Here is a 20,395-nt window from a genome sequence, read left to right as displayed (position 1 = left end):
GACACTGTGCATCCTGTCCCTGGCACCGGGCGGGAGCGAGGACCAGACGCCGCATCCTTCCTCCCCGGCTCCCCCCGGCCGGCCCGGACCCCAACCCCGACCCCGCCGCCCGCACGCGGCTGCACAAAGCGCGCCTCCCCGCCGGCCGGGACAAAGCGGGCCAGGGCGCCGGCACCTACCTGGGTGCGGAGCGCCGGCGGGGCGGGCGGGAGCGCGGCGGACGGGGGCGCACCGGTCGTCGCGGCGCCCGCAGCCCGGCCGCGTGGGGCCGTTGCGGGCGGCGGCCGGTGGCTGCCGGCCGCGGGCGCACAGCGGGCGGGCGCTGTCACGGGGCGCGAGCGGCGCGGGGGGCGCGCGGGACCGGCGGCGGCGGCGGGGCGCGTGGCGGCGGCGCGCGGGCGCGAGCGGCGGGACTGCGGCGCCGCGGAAGGAGGACAATAGCCTCCCCCTGCCGCAGGCCGCCGGCTCCCGCGGGAGGCCGGGGACCATCTGGAGCCCGCGGCCCCGCGGGGCTCGGGGCGGGGCCGGAGTCGCCCCCTCCCCGCCCGGCGCCATGGCAACGGCGGCCCCTCTCGGTTCTCCCCACTGCTCCCCGCCCCGGGTCGTTGACCTTCCCCGGGGCCAACGCGGTGGCGGCTCCGCGGCCGGCTCCCGACCCCCACCGCCTTCCGTGTGGGTGTCCCCTTAACCCCCGCCTTCCGGTCCTCGCCAGCCAGCCCCGCGTCAGCCCTCGGCAGCCTGGGTACCCCCCACAGCTTACACGGCTCGGTCTTAGTATGGACATCCCACCTTTGTCCTTCGCCTTTGCTCCAAAATCCGTATCCCCGGGACGCGCAATCCTTTAAATGTCACTCACCGCGGAGATGTCTTCCCGAGATGCGGCCTCTGTTTTCCTTTTCAAATGTTCCTCTTTGGGCACCTCCAGGCCATCTCCCTTAAGCGTTTCTCTCTGCCATCCCCCCTCTCTCCAGTCCTCCTTCCGGCAGGTAGGCTGGCCCGCTTTCCCAAAGCATCGCCATGGTGCTCCTGGAGATTCGCCTTCTCCCAAATCAGATTCTCGGAACAGTCATCGCAGCGGCTTCTCAGCTCCTCTCATTTATCAACCAACAGAATTTCGGCCTAGTCACTGTCTTAAGGGGGGTGGGGGTGGGGGTGGACATTTCTAGGCCTGGCACAGGCTGGGCTTCTCCTTAGTTTATTAGTGGCTGAGTGGTCCAGGGTCTAAGGTCATTAACCAAGGGGAACAGCTCTCTGCTTAGGAGACGAAGAAATGTACCCGAGTTATAACAAACGAATGGGGTGGGTGCTGGCGGTGGGTGCTAAAAGTGCTTTATGTCATGTGACACTCCACCCCCACTCCAGCTCTGAGAAATAGATGCTGTTCTTCCAGACGAGAAAACTAAACTAGGCTCAGGGATGGAGTGGTAATAACAGGCGGCTTTGTTCAGAGCCATTAGGTTCTATCTGCCCCTGAAGAGGTGGGATCGTTTCTATATGGGACTGCCTGGAATTGCCAAGTAAGGGCAATTTGAAAACTATGCTTTCAGTGAATTATTGGGTCCAAGATTTGGTGTGTGTGTTTGTGTGTGTGTGTGTGTGTGTGTGTGTGTGTGTACGCGCGTGTTTGGGAGGGTTGTTTTTTTTTAAGCCAAGGGTCTCACTAAATTGTCTGGGCTGTCCTTGTTCTCAATATCTTCCTGCCTTCAGCACCAGTCACCCTAACCAGCTGGGGTTAAGTTTCATGATGGCTTTTCAGTAATTGAATTTTAGGATTTTTGCTTCTTTCTGAAAAGGTATGCATACTGAAATAAATAAATGTAATTGAACTACTTTCCAGATTTGATTTTGGCAAAGTGAAATAACATGTGTTAAATGGACTTGAAAACATTTGCAAGGTAAAGCAAAATCCTGCTACCAACCCTAACTAGTTGTCATCTCATCTACCTGGCCTTGGTTTTGCTAGTCTATAAAATGGGTTGGGAGGCCAGTGGGTAGTTACATTAAAAGACCACCCTGAAGATCTCTCCCAGCTGTCCATGTTGTGATTCTACCACTAAAATGGAACTTGGCCTTTTGGGGTGCACCTCACCAATACCTGTAATCAGGCTATTTATGGTTATTTTTTTTTTTTTTTGACAGTCACTTTTTCAGGCAATGGAACCAAAGGAGCAAGGGCATACTGTCCTCAGAGGTGAGAGTATATGTTGGAAGGTTCAGGAAGGAGGCCAAGGTGTACATAATGGTCATCAAGGAGGCTTGGACAGGAACTTTAAAGTTGATGGGATGAGAATCAGCCGACCTGCCCAAGGAACCAGAACCACCAAATTGCTGCTGCTGTACTGATTATGGGAACTGAGGATCCCAAGATAGCTTATTAGATAGTGGCCAGGTTATAAGTCAAGGATCTTAGGTCTTATTAGGTCTTAGGATTATCATAACAAGAGCTTTTGTAGAATAATTTCCTACTTTCAGCACTTCATAATCTTAAGACTTTCTAGAGAGTGGGGATATAGCTCAGTGCTAGAGCATTTGCCTAGCATGTACAAGGCCCTGGGTTTGATCCCCACTACCATTGAAAACAAAGCCTTTGTAAGGAATATTCACTTAAGTGAATATCCAAATTCGCAGAATTACGAGCTCATGGTAGAAAGTTGAAGGTTTTTTGATTCCTAATATGTTCAGAGGGTCAGTATAGCAGAATGAGTAAAAGCATCAATTTTGGAGTCAGGCTCCCTTGGTTTAAAATCTAGTTTATTTATGTAGCCTATAAGCTGTGTGACCTTGGACACATGATTACCTTCCCTGGGATTCATTTTCCTCACCTGTAAAATGTGGAGATCAAATGAGTTATTACAGGTGAAATACCAGAACAGCACCCAGCACATAGTAAGCACTCAGCTGGCATCGGCCATCATTATTTCACCAACTTATTACTTTACTGTTTCCCAATTTGGAAAGGACGCATATTCCATAAAGGGAACACTGAGATCACTTGTCATCTCTGCGACTGGGTTGCTTTGGAAACTTGTTATTTTGCTATAGTGAAACAGTATAGTCAATGATGAAGAAAATGTCTGCTTCCTTTTTATGTGAGCTGCAAAAGTGAATGGATGATGTCCACCAATCTGCTGAGCTTCTCAGATAATCCAGATTTGGTGCTTAGATCCCCAGATTCATGGAAAGATCTCGGCTTCTGCCACCCAGCTGATAGATATAGCTGAGTTCACAGCTCTTGTTTGTGTGCCATGGGAGAGGTGTCCCTCCTTCCATCTGGGACTGCTGCTTCTGGCTTCTGCTCCAAGTTTTATCCCTTCCCACACTCTCATGGCCCTCCCGCCTCCTGGTGAGCTCTCTCTGCTGGCTTCTTCCCATCAGCATTTAAATATGCTCAAGTCCCTGCCTGCTGAAAACAGTAAGGAATCCTTGCTGGACACAGTGATGCACGCTTGTTATCCCAGTGAATTAGGAGACTGAGGCAAGAGGATCACAAGTTCCAGGCCAGCCTCAGCAACTTAGCAAGGCCCTTAGCAACTTACTGAGACCCTGTCTCAAAATAAAATTTTGAAAGGGCTGGGGTGTGCCTCTGTGATACAAGGGTTCTGGATTCAATCCCCAGTACTGGGGGCGGGGGGAGAATAAGAACCCTGATGGTTAGCATGTATTGCCCTTACTCTTTGTGTTCCCAGTCTTCTTGAGTTATTCGCATTCACTGGCTCCATCTCTTCTCTGTTCCGTCAAGCATTCACTCAAAAATCATATGGCTTATCATGTGCCAGGCACTGTGCTAGGATCTGAGAATATAATGATGAGTAAAATCAACATTGTCCTCTTGGAGAGGATTCTCTGGTGGGGTTCACAGACATTAATAAAATAATCCTCAGCTATGTAATCACAAAGGATAATGAGCGTTATGAATGAAATGTTCAGGGCACTATAAGAGAGTTTAGCAGAGAGTAGTAACCTGATTAGGGAAGGGAGGGTGGTAAAAGGAGACCTTTCTTGGGTCTTGGGAGCTGAGATCTGAAATAGGAAAAACAGACAGAGAATGGAGAATAATATTAGAAGTCACTGATATTAATTACAAACTATTCTTCTTCTATTTAATACCTATCATTTTATTATTTTAAAAAATTTTTTGGTTCTAGGGATTGAACCCAGAGACACTTTACCACTAAGCCACATCCCCAGCCATTTTTAATTTTTATTTTGAGACAGAGTCTTGCTGAGCTGCTGAGTTGACTCAAACTTGCAATTCTACTGCTAGTGAGTCACTGGGATTATAAGTGTGTGCCATCCTGCCCCAGTACCTATATCATTTTATTGAATTCTTATAACAGATAAGGAAATGGAGACATTTAGTGATTGAGTACTTTATTCAGGGCCATTGAACCAGAAAGGGGTAGAGATGGGATTTTAACCTAGTTCAATACTTGAGCTCATGTTCTTAGCCTCAGAGACAGAGTAGATGATACCAGACCTATGTTGGATGCATAGTGCATATAAGAAATGGAGAGAAGGCCACTGTGGCGGGAAAACAGAGGGTAAGAGGGAATGTGCAGTGAATTGCAGCTGGGAAGACAGGCCAGGGCCATATCAAGCAGAACTTTCTATATCAGTTAAAGAATTTTGATTTTACCTTTAATCCCTGGGACACGATTGAAGGTTTGAAACAAGTGATACAAACAATTTTGTATATGAAAAAACAAAACAAACGAAACAGATGACTCCAGCTGCTGAGTGGGGAGTAGGTGGAAGGAGTGCAGAGGTGGATATGAGAAACCTGTTAGGAGGCTATCACTTCTGTTCAGGTGAGAAAGAAGATGGTGCCTTGCTTTCAGATGTTGGCAGTGGAGATAAAAGCACACAGGCAGGAAACATTGACAAGATTAGCAATGGGTTAGAAGTGTGGGGTGGTGGTGAGAAAAAAGGGGTTGTCAAGGATGGACTCTGTAGTGGAAGAATGGAGGAACCAACACTGAGTCGAGGAGGATTTCAGGATGACCAGGTTGGGGCAGGGAGATTATTGGTCTTGGAACCTGCGTTTGAGATGTCTTTTATTCAAGTTAAGATGTTGAGTAGTCAATTGTATCTGGGTGTGGAATTCAGAGAGGAGGTCTGGACTCAAGATATCCAGTTAGAAGACATTGGTCCAGGGACTGATGGTAATTGGAGGGGATAGATGAACATAGATGCAATTGATTTAAAGAGCTTTCAACGAGGTTGTCAATAATCTGATTGCTAAATCCAGTTGTTATTTCCAATAGCCGTCTTACTGTTCCGCTTGGTAGCAATTGATTCTAATTATGCCCTGAACTTCTGGAGATTCTCTTATGGTTTAGGATTGCCACACTCTCTTGGTTTTCTTTCAACTCCTGTGGACCCTCTTCTGTTTCTGTTATGGGTTCCTCTTCTGTTTGTCACTTAATTTTGTTGTTGTCTTTGATAATGTTGTTGATGATGGTGTGTCTAAGACTTTTCTTATTCTATGTGCCCTTCCTGGGCCATCTTATCCACTGGGCAACTCAAGTGGTGTCTTTAATACTTCAGTCTGACAGATCATGCCTCTGCTGGAAACCCTTCAGTAGCTGCCCATTTGGGATAAAGCCAAAAGTTCTTAACAAAGTCTCCACGTGCTGTGTACCTTTCCAGCTTTTTCTCCACCCCTCCCTTGGTGCTCTGTGCCTAACCATAGGCACCTCCAGGAGCTTTCCCACTGTGAGTGGGATTTTGAACAGGCTATTCCTTCTGTCTGGAATCCTCTTCCTTTCCCATTCACCAAATGATTACTCATCCTTTGGGTCGTAGTATAGATGATCCTTCTTTTGGAAAGCCTTCTCTGAGCTCCCTGTCTGGGAGAGGGGCCTCTGACAGCACTCCATCTTGGGTCACCACCACCCACTGGTTGTTTTTCCTTTTGGACTGTGAGGTCTGTGAGAGAAGAGAGAACATTTATTTCACAGTTGTAGCCCCGGCAGAGCAGACCCATAGATATTTGTGCAATAAACTAACGAGTGCCAGAAAAGACCTTGGGGAGAAGATGAATCTTTATTGTAAATAGATAAAACTAAATGTTTTCATTTCAAACCATGTGTTTCTCATTTCTTTTACCCCTAATCTATCTTCCATTACTTAGGCAACAGTAAGCACTTTGAAGATGCTCTGCCCTCTGCACAGGGATGCTACAGAGAGATCAGAATTAAATTCTTGGCTTTTGAACCCTAAACTAGACCTTTAAAAATCTATAGCAGAGGGCTGGGGGTATAGCTCAGTGGCTGAGCACATGCCTGGCACGTGAGAGATCCTGGGTTCCATCCCCAGCACCATAAAAAACATCTATAGTGGAGATGACGTTCTTTCTTTTTATATTCTATAGCTACTTCCTGCTGAGGGGACGATGTTCTTGAAAGCTTCAGTTTTTAAGTTGTAAGAGCCATGTGCGTGAGAGAGATTTTTTTTTTTTAAATCCAGAAGCTTCACTTTAAATACCAAGAGACAGAACCCGCTAAACCTAAAGCCCAGAGTTTATGCCATCATCTGTTGAGCTGAAAGAACATGTGAATTTCCCCTCCAAATAGAAAATATAATCCTTTCTGGGCTTGGAGTAGAATTGAAAGGGGTAGGGAGAGAATGTCGAGAGCATTAGGTATACCCCTGGGGCTCTGTCCTCACCTCCAGAGGGTAGTAGTTGGAGGAGGCCTAGGCTCTATTTCATTCCTGGAACTCTGAGAAGACATGACCTTTCAGAGTAGCCCAGGCTGTCAGGGGACAACTGCCACAGAATGAAAATGGAATCATTCATCATCTGTGCAGGTGAAGCAGGGTTGAGATGATCTCCCCGTGTCCCACCCAGCCTTCTTATCTGCTAAGTCCCAATCTTTTGGACATTTGGAAGGAGTCCAGAAAGTTCCTTGGTGCCATCCCCTGATGGGGTGGGGGGACAGAGAGAAATATAAGTATTTCTCTCTCTCTCTCTCCCCCCCCATGTATGTAAATATATATATATATATATATATATGTGTGTGTGTGTGTGTATTTCTACCTATATATCTCTATATACATATATACATATATATGTATTTGTATATATATGTCTATATATACATATAGATATAGATAGATAGATAGATATAGAGAGAGAATACGCATGAGCTCACACACTGAGAACTAAAAAAGTCAGTGTGCCTGTGGGGACTGGGGTAGAGTGTGGGATGCGAGCGAGAATCACATAGAGGCTGAGGGTGAATGGCCAGGGCCCAGATGGAATTCAGCAGTACCAGGGACAGCTGAGGTTGAAGCTCAGAACCATTACTGTGATTTGTCTACACCAAGAGCCCAGGATCCACTTGCCAGGGACTCTGTGGCAACTGCAATTGCCATGGAGCCCAGTGGCCAAGACCAAGTGAAGGAAGCTATACTTTGTTAGGCAAGAGAGACAGAAGATGACACCTGGCCTTGATGCCCCTTCCCTGATGTCAGAATGGACATAAACTCCCAACCGGAACATCACGAGGAGAAGGGGACTGAGAAGAGAAATCTAAGAAACTGAGTTTAAAACTTACAATGATTGAGTCATCTGGAACTGATGAGGGTTATTCTTTTTCGGCCATCAGTAGAAACAGGGACTGAGAATAAAGAAAAGTACATATTTCCTCACCTGAGTCTATACCTTGAAATTGTAAACAAGCCTGCCACTGTAGAAAAGATTCGAAAGGTGTGTTTGCAAGGGAGCTGGGCAACTCATAAGGCCTGGCTCAATTTCCTGTAACTACTTTAGACCAGGATGCCAGCTTGATTTTGGCCAGCTGAGGTCATGATTTGCAAAGGATGAACATGTATTTGAAAGCAAACGTCTGCAGATGAGACTACAAAGTCTTACATTAAATTAACATAATAGTGGGGTGGGCTGAGCGCAGCACGGGAGATGGAAGAGAGTCCTTGCTTGAGCCTCCTTGGACAGCATCAAAAAATTCTGGAGTCTCAGGAGTCCCAAGGGCTGTGTTCTGAGCTGAGCAACGTTGTGAGTACATACTACTATTGACTAAATTGGGGAAACTGGAAATGATTTGAGGACATAGATATATTACATCCACTTATCTCTGTCCAGTTTAATTCAAAACAATCCTTATTTATGGACCATCCATCCCAAACTATTTTTAACTTGCAAACCTAAATGCCATTAAAAACTGGGACCATTTGAATGATTCTGACCCACCTAGGAGCAGGATGGGATCAACTCAATGCCTTTGATTTTACCAGTCAATAATGAATCACTTCTTTCTTCTAAGCAGCTCATATTACTAAGCCCCGGGAATATTAGGCCCTTTGAAAAAGTGTCTTCTCACAACCATATGCCTGAAATAAATTTTGGCAGCATCTGTTTAATGATAATAGCTGAAGAGGACATCATTGGGGTTCCTTGATCAAATTACGCTAGAAAATGTGAGCTGTGCTGGGAAATCTACAGTGCCAGAGTAGGTTTTGTGTACATCTTCGAGGCTGCAGACGTTTGTGGTCAATTTTCTGTGTCTTGGCCTAATTTACTTGTGCCATGGCACACAGCTAATAGCTAGCTAGTCATCTCAACTATGGCTGGCATCTGAAACTTCCTGGAGGTTCAGCTATCAGACTCCAGACTCTCTGACCTTGTTTGAACTCTGGCTCATCATTTTCTAATTGTATGACCTTGGACAAGGTATTCATCTTCTCTAAGCCTGAGTTTCCTCATCTTTAAAAAAAAAAAAAAAGGGGGGGGGGCGCGTGCAGCAAGCAAGAATTTTACAGAAGGAAGTTGTGGTAAAAAATTAAACAATGCTCGTGAGGTGCAGGGTGCCAGTGCCAGGTAGGGGGCCAGTGAGAGTTAACTCTTGCCTACATCATTATTTTACCTTTGGTATGTAGGCAAATCTTTCTATAAGTAAAATATAATGTCTGAAAAGCTGCATTTGCATTAAAGGTTAGTGGGGGGAGATTATTTGCATTACAATAGGAGTTCTCAGTTTATGAAAGAATTGATAGCAGGATTTCTTTTAAACAGTCAACTTCCTAGTATGTCTAAAATTATCTGATCCACACAAAACTTAGTTTGTACAATGTTTTAGGAACGCAGCTAGTGTACCCAGCATGGGGCATCTGTAATACGATCATTCAGGCCAGGTCTGAACCACTGTGACAAGTTAACAATAACAATCCTGAGTATTCCCCAGGCCCCTTTATAAAGGGATTAGATGGATTCTTTGTGGTTTCAAAGGGCAGATCTGGGACCAATGGGTGGAAGATATAGGGTTGGGGAGATGGGAAGAGATTTTAGCTTGATATAATGAAAAACTCTCTACCAAACCACTGCTGTCCAAAGCTGGAATGAGTTGTCTCTGAGGTAGCAAATTTTCTAACACAAGATATTCAAGTAAAAGCTAGATATCAACTTGTTGTGACTATTGGCATGACTATTGCATGAAATGGGGAGGCAAAGTAGGTCAGTTTCCCAATCCTAAATATACTATGCAAACTGAATTGATTCCATCTTGGATGCCAGGAAGAGATTGAGGAAAGAAGTAGAGTAGGGTGGGGAATGAAGGAACAAATTGGAACAAATGTTGCTCCTCTGGCCAAGAAATACTGGATTAAATGACCTCTAAGATTTCTTCCAATTTAAAGATTCTAAAACTCTCAAATTGTTTCAAAGATGTTATTTTAACTATATTCCTGGGAGAATTTCCCTATTTTCATTGTGGAAAACTAGAACATAACACCTTAAGTAAGTGGTAAGATGGGAAAAGAATTCAGTCATTCTGACCCTTTTTAGACTTTTGATCCCACAACCTCTTTTCACCTGGTGAGAATGAAAACTGGGGAAGCAGAAGACAAAAAGGACCTTAAAGCTAGAACAGATGGAAATCAAGACAACTTTAGAGATCAGTGGAAAATTAGATCAAATAAGTTTCCAAATTACTAGCTCTAAATATTGTGTGCGCTAGCATTCCTGGTAAAGTACTTCAGAGTACTATCATCATGCAAAGACGGACCCAAGACTGAACATGTGAAGCCAATATCCTCTTTAATGAGCTACTGGAAGAAGAATCTTTGTCCCAATTGGCCTATTTGTCTTTCAAATAAAGTTGATCATCTGGTCTTCTAATCAATAGGTTTTCTTGGCCATATGTGACCAAATCACATTTTATTTCTATCCCCAAGGCCTCTAGGCCACAAAGCATACTTCCCTTCCAGTTGACATCTGCTGGCAGGACAGATCCAGCCCTGTTTAGCGAGAAGATAAAAAGCCAATCAGAGATCAGAACCGCTTTGAGATACCGATTTTATTGGTTATCTAGGCAAAGGAAAACTGGACATCAACAGAAAGGGAATGACATCCCCTGGTGAGAAATCAGAGACTTGGCATAAAGGGTGACTCAGCCAGGAGAAACAGGAAGCTACCCAGTATCATCGACAGGAAAGGCAGAAAGCACGGGGAATGGGTTGAAGAAGAAGCTGCTCAGTATGCAAACTCCAGTATCATCCTGGGGAGAGAACCTTTGCCTATAAGTCTTAGAAAGAGGAAGAACAGATGCTGTAGTCCACGAATTGGCACAAACGTCAGCACCACCACTCAGCCTCCAGTGCCCCCTAACCTAACAGCCTGCTGCAAGCACATCCCTGTCTGACCCCTGATAGGAGAGCAGTGGTGAAGTTGCCCCAGATTCCGTGCTCCAGGTGGAGAAGGCCTCAAGAAGGTGAAGAGATGAGCTAATCTGAGCTTCATGGCCCCATTTCCAAGGATGTGATTAGTGGAGAGTCACCTGGGACCTGCTCCATTTCAGGAAACCCGGTTATGGGAACCGGTGGGGGACAGACTTTGCTCAGGACCCGTGAGAAACATTTAACCCTTTCTTGTTGTCCATACGGGAAACAGCCTCTCTTAATAGTTGCTAGATTCTTTCCCGGGGCAGAAAGTCCTCAATTGGATTTCATTTACATTAAGGGGACCTCAAGGACATTTTCTACCTCAGTTTCTAGGGTCCACTTTTTAGGGCATTTGAGTATTCTGGGAGAAGCTAAGGATAATAAATGACTTAAGAAATGTTTAAGAATAATATATACAGACAGGGCACATGCAAGAAAGGGAAAGATGGTTCAACAGTCCCTAAAATGTCACTGTTCATCTGATGACATTACCTTAGATGGTCTGGTTCCTTTCAAACCCTTGGTTTTGAGTCAGAATCAATCTGGGGCTCTTGAGGTGGGGTGTCTTCTGACCAGGCAGGGAATTTCTTCTGAGAATAAACAGAATATCCAAAATGTACATGAAACAGCAATCCAATCTGAGGTGGCAGAGGAATGGGAACAGAACCTATGTTACCCAGTCTAATAACTGGACAGAACTGGCCTCCTGAAGACACGGCTAGTACGACCCTGAAGGCCAGAACTGAAAATATTCAGTCACATGCAAAGGCTCCTTGGTTGACTAAAGTGACAATGACATTGGGCAGTTTTAAAAAAAAAAATTTTCTCTGGACCTCACATTTCTTCATCTACTGAAGAGAACTGATCATCTCAAGTCCCTTCTGACTGTAACATTCTGTTGCACTGAGGATGCAATAGTCTGAGTAAAAATGCTTTTTTTTTGTTTTGTTTTGGTACCCAGGATTGAGCCCGGGGGTGCTTAACCACTGAGCTACATCTCCAACTTGTTTTCTTTTCTTTTTTTTTTTTTTAATTTTGAAACAGGGTCTTTCTAAGTTGCTTAGGACCTCACTAAGTTGCTAAGGCTGGCTTTAACTCCTCCTGCCTCAGCCTCCCCAAGCTGCTGGGATTATAGGTATGCACCACCATGCCCAGAACTCCACATTTTTAAAACCATTTTTAACATAGGCACGGTGGTGCATGCCTATTATCCAAGTGGCTAGGGAGGCTGAGAAAGGGGGATCATGAGTTCAAAGCCAGCTTCAGCAACTTAGCGAGGCCCCAAGCAACTCAGTTAAACCCTGTCTCTAAATAAAATATTAAAAAAGGGTTGGGGATGTTAAGTACCCCTGGATTCAATTTTCCATCCCCCCAAAAGTAATAATAATAATAATATAGAGTCCAACAGCATATTAGTTACTAGACTCAAATAGGTTGGTGTATACACTGATTTTTTTCCCGTTATTAGGGATTGAACCCAGAGGCACTTTACTACTGACCTATATCCCCAGCCCTTTTCATTTTTTGAGAGAGGTTCTCATTAAGTTGCTGAGGCTGGTCTTGAATGTGCAATTTTCCTGCCTTGGACTTCTAGGGCCTGAGATTATAGGCACATGCCACCACACCCAGATCTCCAGTCTTAGTTTGTGGGAGACAAGTGAATCTGAATTCATTGACTCTGCAGTTTTTGCACAGAGTGGTTGGAGTCTCATGGTCATGTTAATGTTCCCATACTACTGAGCTCCCAAGCAGCTGGGAAGGTCACATTCATGTGGAAGATACACCAGGTAGCTGTATGAAAGTGGAAAGAGGAACTAAGAGATTTTTATTTCAGATTCTGGCTCTGACATTTACAGACTGTCATACAACTTCTTCTTGGAACCTCATTGTCATAATTTATGAGATGATAACATCTCCTTTATAGGGGAAGATTACTGAAGAGAAATAAGAAAAAGTGAGGTGTGCTTATCAGAGTCAACGCTCATCAGATGTCAAGCCTGCATCAAACCTTGCCTGAATACAAGGGTAAATGCTGTAAAAGTCCTGATGGTTGGCCCTAATATCAAAAGATTCCTTCAGTCCTTTTGCCTCTATGCAGTGGAGAGGGCACTGTGTCCCTGGCTACCTTTGTTAGGCCTCCTCCCTTTAGGATGGTATTGGGCGTTCCCTTGCATCTTCATCCCTGAGGCTCATTCCAAGGACCAGGGCTGGAAGCCAAGAGGCCAGCTCACCTGAAGTGCTTTGCCACTGGCAACCGTTCCTCCACCCTTCCTTCCCAATGCGTCTCAAGGTGGAGCATTTTTGCTGAGCCGACACTGTGGGAACTATTTTAAAAAGCCATTCTCAGTACCTTGGTTTCTCACCCATCAAATAGTGAAGATAACAATTATCTTTCAAAGTAGTTGTGTGACTGAAATAATCCCTGTGAGGAGCCAGTGGTGGCCAACAAGTTAGTTCCAGTCCCCTTGGCAACTCCTTTTCCAAAAGGGGACAAGAGAGAAAGGGTGAAAGGGAGAGAACTCCAGTGATTCCCAAATGCCAAGTTCTTATTGATCTGGCGGTTTTGATGAATTTTCCATAAATAAAAGCCACCTTCCTTCAATACTCTTGAGCACCTGAGATGGGGAGGAGGGACAAAGGCACTGGGCAGACTGGAGAAGGGCATGATTCGGTGTCAGTAGACATGTTCTCTGCAGTAGCACCAAGCCTGTGTACTAGGCAGGCATTCTGCCAGCTCCTCAGCCTGTTCTGTCCGATCCTAGCTTCTTGGAGCTGGAGTGGAAGAATTTTCCCTGAAGGAAAGCAGCCAACACCCTGTCCCACCCTTCTCTTTGGGCAACTCTTTGCCAGGCAGAAATCTCTTCGGCGTTTTCTTTTGGCTGCCCATGAACAAGCTGCCCGATCACTGGCGGTTATGGATTTTGGCACCTTAGCCTTGTCCCGCAGCTGGAGCCCGAAGGACTACCTTCCTTCTTTCCAGCTGGGAACATCCGCAGAAAGCGCTTTGCTGAGTTGCGGTCAGCGCTACATTTAGTGCAGTCGGTTAGCCTAAGGGAAGGGCCTGGTGGGGCGGGGCAGGCCGGGTCCCCTGGAATCGGCTGGGGAGAAGCTTGGGACAGGTGCCAGATAAAATATAGGGCGCCCAGTTTTGAATTTCAGATTAGCGAATAATTTTTTTAGTATTTGCCCTAAATATTGTACAAGACATACGTAAACGGGTTAAAAAAAAAAATCTTGTTCATCCGGAGCTCGGTCTAACAGGCCGTTCGGTTCTCCTCTGCTCGATCTGGGAAGCGGAGGCTGGCCTGGGGCAGAAGGACCCACCTGGGGGTCCGGAGCCAGCGTGGCGCCCCGCACCAGGGGCCCGCGGTTTCTCCCGGCGGAGGGAAGCTTCCGAGCGCCGAGGAAAGGGCTGAGGGCTGCGTGTCGGCGGCTCCGTGGGAAAGTCTCTATGGGAGGAGCCGCGACCCGGCCTCCCGCTCACCCGCCCCCGGGCCGCCGCGGCTCCAGACCCGGCGCGGGCGGCGCCCGGTGCGCAGGCGCGCCGAGTAGGGGCGGGGCCCGCAAGCGCGCGGGCGGGAAGGTTGGGCTCGCGCTGCGGGGCGTGGGTGCCGGTGAGGTCGAAGCTCGGGCGGAGCAAGAGGCTGAGGCCGCCGGAGGCACCTCGCGGCTGCGCGCCGCTGTTGCTCCCTTTGCGGAATGGAGGGGATGGCCTCGGCCGTCTGCGAGGTGATGCCGGGGAGGGAGATAAAGCACAGAAAGCCACTTTCTGAGGAGAGGCTCTTTGGCAAGAGGCCACGAAGTTTGGGCCAAGGGGGCCGGCGTTGCCCAAGATGGAGGCAGAAGGTTCGCGAATGCTAGGAGAAAGTCGGCGCAGGGCGGAGGACACGGGTCAGGCAGCTTGAGGCCGCGCCCGGGGTGCCCAGCGTTGAGGGTCGGGTTCCACGTGAGGAACGACCCCGGGACGCCGCCGAGGACGAGGGGTTTCGCGCACGCGCGCCGGGAGGGGCTGAGTGACAGCTCAGGCGGCCCCGCGGGGCGCACCGGAAGAGGGCGCTGCGCCCTCCACGTGGCGGCTCAGGCAGACCCGGGCAGCCATCGCCTCGCGCGACGCTTAGCGTCTGGCCTGTCCCGCCCTGCCTGGCGGTGAAATGGCCTCACAGCCTCCGAGGGCTGCTCGGAGGGGCCGGATATCCAGCCCCGTTACCGACCGCGGAACGCGGAGCATTCGCGTTCACAGTCGGGAGAGCCCCAGCGGCTCTCCCTGTGGATGGAGCCTCGGAGATCTCACAGAGGGGGCGCAGGAAGGCAGAGGGTTGCGAAGCAGGGTGCAGGAAACGCCTGGAAATTCTGTTTGCTAACTGTGGCACAGACTAGGGTCCTAGTTCCCAAATTCTCTTACTCAGAGCGCCCCGCCTTTAAGAAAGGGCATAAGCGTAATAATTCTTGTGCTGCGTTAGTGTGGAAGTGAGAGCCTACTTTTCGTGAATAATAATGGGAATTAAATGCATTTTATTTTAAAGTATCATCAAGATTTAATGTTTTATTCAGACATCTTGGAGTCCTATTCAACTTAAAATATTGTGTGAGGTGTTTTGTTTTGTTTTCTACAGTGCTGGCGGAACAACCCCTGCACAAGCCAGTCAAGGGCTCTACCACTGGACTATACCCCCAGGCGTTACTTGTAGTCTTTATTGCACATGAACTTGTTAGAAATAGTAGATAATGCCTACTAAGTACTTACTGTATGGTAGACATTGTGTTAAACATTTTATGCATATTATTTGTTTCCTTTCAGGAGCAACCATATACGGTGGCTTTGTCCTCGTTTTCATTTTTTTTTTTTTAGTGGTAGGTGGATACAGTACCTTTATTGTATGTATGTATGTATTTTTATGTGCTGCTGAAGAGCCAACTCAGTGCCTCATACGTACTAGGAAATCACACATGTGCTGGGAAAGTGCTCTACCACTGAGCTACAAACCCCAGCCCCATCCTCATTTTTATAGATGAGGAATTGAGTTCGGAGAGGTTTAGTAACTTGCCCAAGGCTATATACTGGAATTTGGCACATCAGAGATTCAAACTCAGACATTTTTGCCTCCAACACTCTTAAATAATATTTTAACCCTCAAAAATGTTAATGAAAGATAAAGAAGGAGCTGGAGATATAGCTCAGTTGGTAGTGTGCTTGCCTCGTAGGCACAGGGCCCTGGGTTCAATCCCCAGTACCAAAAAATAAATAAATAAAGATGATTCATAATCAGATGTCACTCATTCATGTTGGCTTATTTGGAGAGAGGAAAAAAAAAGAAAACTCCCACTTAATTTTTCCTTAATTTTTATTTCGAGATGCACTTATCCTCTAAATACTGCAATTTATTGCCTCAGTTTCCTGTCTTGTTGGGCACTGTGTTGAATTTCACTGTTTCCTTTCTTAGGTTGCTCTGCTCTGAACAACGCAAATGTGACACTTCACAAGAAGGAATGCAATATATAGGGGGAAATTAGTTTTTATCATATAAATTTATTATTACCATAATTTTTAAAGAAGATTGTGTTTTCTTTGCATTATACTTTTTCAGATTTTGAGATATTTAATAATTTACTGGAAATGTGAAACAGAAACATCAAAGGGAGTGTTGCTAGAAGGGCAGCTAATGATTTCCATAGAAGCAGTCAATTCTAAGCACCAGCCAAACGCTCTTCATTGTGTAACAACTAGTAAGTAGAAGAAGAAAAAGAAATGATTTTCTATTTAAGTTTTATCATGATTTTTATGGCATAGTTTATGTAAAAAGTTCAGTTAGTCATAATCTTTTATCATGTAGTTAAAAAACCAAAACCAAGCAGGCAGTGGTGCATGCTTGTAATCTCAACTAGTCCAGGGGCTGAGGCAGGAGGATGGCAAGTTTGAGGCCTGTGGGCAATGTAGTGGAATCTGTCTCAAAATAAAAAATAAAAGGGGCTGGGGATGTATCTCAGAGGTAGAGCACCCCTGGGTTCAATCTCCAGTACCATAAATAAACTCCAAGTGATCATGTACTAAGTATCTGGTGATAGATTCTCAAGTGTGTCATAGGAAAGGAGCAGAATGACTCTTTTTTTTAGTTTTTTATTGAACATGTCACAGGAATACGGTCAAAAAGACCAAAGCCCATGTCATCATCAGACTCCTCTGATTCTTCTTTCTTTGCTTCCACTTTCTTCTTAGCTGGGGCAGTGGTGGTGGAGGGAGCAGGACCTCCTGCTGGTGCTGCACCCTGCTGGAGCAGGCCCACCAGCCCCTACCTTGCAAACGAGGCTCCCAGTGTTGACATTGGCCAGGGCCTTTGCAAACAAACCAGACCAAAAAGATTCAACATTTACACCAGCTGCTTTAATAAGAGCGTTGATTTTAGCCTCTGTGATGGTCACCTCATCATCGTGCAGGATGAGGGCAGAGTAAATGCAGGCCAGCTGGGAAACAGAGGCCACGATGCTAACTGCGAGTGCTGTACTAGGCACTGGATGAATGAGGGCCTCACCCCAACGCAGCCTTAGCTTCTTGGAAGAACGAGCACCTTGGCGCCAGCTGGGGCAGGCCAGAATGACTCTTAGCACAAGATTATTTGGCTTAAATTAAAATTGCTGAGAAATAATTTTACTCTTGCCCCTTTTTTTTTTATTATAGCTTATTCATTGTACATATTCATGGGTTTTCTCTGTGACATTTCATACATGCCTGTATGTGTTTTGTTCAATATATCCTTTCTAATACCCTCTCTCTCTCCTCCTTTTCTTCTTCTTTTCTCAGAAGTTGTCTTCTTTCAGGTTGTTATTTTTTTAGTTGCTCTTGGATTTAATCTGCTCTTATCACAGCAATATTGAATTTTACCTACTTTTTATTTCTAAGGCAGTTGCAAAAGAAGCAAACAATAAAAGGAAAGGGAAAAGAAATTATGAATAACATACTTGGATGAATCCTGACCTATAGTTAGTTTGAAAATATCTTTTCCACATGTTTCTTTTTCTTTCATCATTTTTGCCTGTATTTTTTTAGAGGAAAATGATACATTTTAACTCTGAAATACACTTTCTTGACTGTGAAGTGCTATCTTTTTGCCTCTTTTGTGTGCAGTGGATGTGTGCGTAAAGAACCGGCCCCTCAGCCCTAGAGTGTCACTTGGAGTCCCAGTTCAGATTGGATACTACACTGGACTCTAAGATACTTGCTTACCTAAACAGAAACAACCTCTTCTGTGTACTTAATGTTAAAACATTCTTAAGAGTGTGATAAATTGGTTTGCAGTTACTCTGAATGAACTAAGTAGGGCTGGGTGGTTTCCCTGCTCATGATAGAAGTGCTTAACTAAGTGGTTAGGGTGACTATTGGTCTGTAAATGGTTGAATTAGTTTGTACAGCATTGATTTCACTCCAAAACATAGGACTGGGCAATAATAACTTCTGTCAAGAAACCCAGTTCTATAGGCATTTTGAGCTAATGGACGGTCATCAGCCTGTCTAATATGGAGGGCTTTTCTTTTTATTATCTTTGATCTTCATGCAATTATGTTTATAATTTTTTTGGCAGAAAAAAGTTGGTACTTGACAAAAAAAACATTACAGCATTACAGAAGCATATTATGGAGAATGAGACTTTCTAAGTCCTCAAAATAATTATTAACTAACATTCACTATATATTGTTCATGTTTTTCTGTACATATGTTCATAATTACCAGTTCTTTAAAAAATAGAATATACTAAGGACTATGCCATGTGCTTTTCAGCAACAGTACTTTGTAGGTAGCATTCATGTTTAACATACAGAGTTCCCATGTCATTAGTTTTTGGAAAAAAGATATACAAGGCTATTTATTTTTAGGTTTTTGTCAAAGTTATATATGCTTGGTTTTAAAAGTTAAAAGGTTCAATGAAATACTACAAAACCTGTAATTCCCCTGCACACTTGTACCTTTTCAACTTTTCCCCTACTAGAGGCTAATAGTTTTGACTCAGCTGATTTGTGTGACTGTATCTGGATTTCTCTATTTTTAGGCAATGATTTATTGTCTTCCCACTATAGAAGATGATAGCTCTCTTTCATATCTCCAACTCTACCATGTATGTTTCTTCTAATTAATTTTCCCACCAAATGGACATCATTATTTTTCTCATTATTATGGCCATAAAATGCCATTCACTCATCTTGAAAAGTGATATTTTTCTTTAAATTTTATCTTTCACTAATTGTTTAATTTTTTGTACTTTTATCATGTATACAACGCCCCAAACTTCGGCTTTTGTCTAAATCTACTCTTAAATATGTTCCAACATATCAGGTGCCTGTCAATTTCATCCTGTGAAAAACTCGTACTAGAATTTTCTGACCTGCTCTAATCTTGACTTTGATGCTCTCTGATTCTGGCAGCTAATGTCTTGGATCTTCCCCTTTGTTGTTATTCAGAATGTCTATTCAGTTTTTTCCCTTGTGTTGGATTTTGTGGTTCCTGAATCCTATTATCTTCTTTTTCTTGGCTTACTTCTCGCTTTGATGACTCTCAGGCTCTAGTAGCTTCTGAAAAAGAGTGTTTGGGGGAGGTAAATTTCTTAAGATCTCACATCTCTGAAAATGTTACATTCCACAACTGATTGATAGTTTGAGTTTAGGATTTTAGGTCAGTATTCATTTCTCCTCAGAACTTTAATGACAATTGTAGTATTGTTCTCTAATCTCAGGAGTTGCTATTGAAAATTCATAGTCTTTCTGATTACTTTGTCATCTTCTCATGAGTGTATATGATCTTTATCTTTGTGTTAATTATGGTAAATAATGCTAGGTGCTATAGCAAACCCTGAAATCTTAGTGGCTTAATACAGGAAACGTTTATTTTCTCTTTATTTCATTGTCTGATGAGTGTGAATAGAGATGCATTTTGTTTTATGCAGGATCCAAGCTGTTTGTCTTGTTCTATTCTCCCCTAGACCCTTTAAGGTCTCTCCATTCAGATAAGGATGGGGAAAGAGCAAGGCTTATTAGAAGTCAAAGACTTTCACAGGGTAGACTTGGAAATTATGTGTATTATTTCTCTTCCCTTTCCATTGACTGGGATTTGGTCTTTTTTTAAAAGTATTTTTATTAGTTGTTGATGGACCTTTATTTTATTGACTTATTTATATGTGGTGCTGAGAATTGAACTCATTGCCTTACACAAGCTTGGCAAGTGCTCTAACACTGAACTACAACCCTAACCCTGGGATTTAGTCTTAATGCCACAATGCTGTGATTTACAAGGGAGATGACAAAGTGTAGTCTAGTTGTATGCTCAGGAAGAAGAGAACAGGACACTTGTGAGTACCAGCAGTCTCAGAATTCAGTGATGTGCCTTGCTGTGGGTCTGTTTTTGTCCATTGTGCACTGCACTTAGTGGGCCTTTTCAATTTGTAAACTCATGTCCTTTGGTTCTATAAAAATCTGCCTTGCATTTCTTTTTTCCCTCTTTTTCAACTTCTGTCATTTAGCTATTGGATTTCCTAAACTGATTTTTAAAAATCTTTTTTGTCCTATTTTTCATTTTTTTCTACTTTCTAGGCAACTTCCTCACATTTGTCTTCCAACCATTTGATGGATGTTCTCATTTGTGCTATCACAGTTTTTATCCCCAAGAGCGTTTCCCCTTTCTTCTTCTTTTTTTTTGGGGGGGGGGGTGTGATTTCCTGGGTATTGAACCCAGAGG

General features: G+C 44.7%; 2 protein-coding genes, 1 long non-coding RNA gene and 1 pseudogene across 6 annotated transcripts in view; 1 reads left to right on the top strand and 3 right to left on the bottom strand.

Moving 5' to 3' along the window:
* Positions 1–2,549, bottom strand: part of SPTBN2 (spectrin beta, non-erythrocytic 2) — a 38,936-nt gene extending 36,387 nt beyond the window's left edge. The window contains exon 1 of one of the 2 annotated variants that reach the window (XM_079105364.1): positions 857–2,549. The gene's annotated coding sequence lies outside the window, so the exon portion shown is untranslated. Of the gene's footprint in view, positions 1–179; positions 306–856 lie in introns of those variants that run through there. The other variant, XM_079105365.1, reaches the window with a different exon arrangement.
* A 58-nt stretch (positions 2,550–2,607) lies between these two features.
* On the bottom strand, positions 2,608–14,218 carry LOC306640794. Of its 2 annotated transcripts, XR_013757912.1 has the most exons (4): positions 14,002–14,218; positions 11,170–11,315; positions 6,670–6,769; positions 2,608–5,919 (listed from the first exon to the last, which is right to left on the bottom strand). It is a non-coding gene; the product is annotated as an uncharacterized lncRNA (long non-coding RNA). The 2 variants fall into 2 exon arrangements; XR_013757913.1 differs by lacking the exon at positions 6,670–6,769.
* A 56-nt stretch (positions 14,219–14,274) lies between these two features.
* Positions 14,275–20,395, top strand: part of TOP6BL (TOP6B like initiator of meiotic double strand breaks) — a 70,190-nt gene continuing 64,069 nt past the window's right edge. The window contains exons 1-2 of the mRNA XM_079105369.1: positions 14,275–14,523; positions 16,263–16,401. Of these exons, the coding sequence (XP_078961495.1) occupies positions 14,377–14,523; positions 16,263–16,401 (286 nt within the window). The 5' untranslated portion in view covers positions 14,275–14,376. The remainder of the gene's footprint in view (positions 14,524–16,262; positions 16,402–20,395) is intronic.
* Positions 16,410–18,475, bottom strand: LOC306638374 (large ribosomal subunit protein P1-like; annotated as a pseudogene). Its single transcript has 2 exons — positions 18,458–18,475; positions 16,410–17,292 (listed from the first exon to the last, which is right to left on the bottom strand). The product of its transcript is annotated as a large ribosomal subunit protein P1-like (transcript).

Source organism: Sciurus vulgaris (genome assembly GCF_902686455.1).
Source record: "Sciurus vulgaris genome assembly, chromosome: 11".
In the NCBI taxonomy this organism is placed as follows: domain Eukaryota; kingdom Metazoa; phylum Chordata; class Mammalia; order Rodentia; family Sciuridae; genus Sciurus; species Sciurus vulgaris.
Note: the sequence above shows the minus strand (reverse complement) of the source record. Positions and strands in the feature narration are given on the sequence as shown.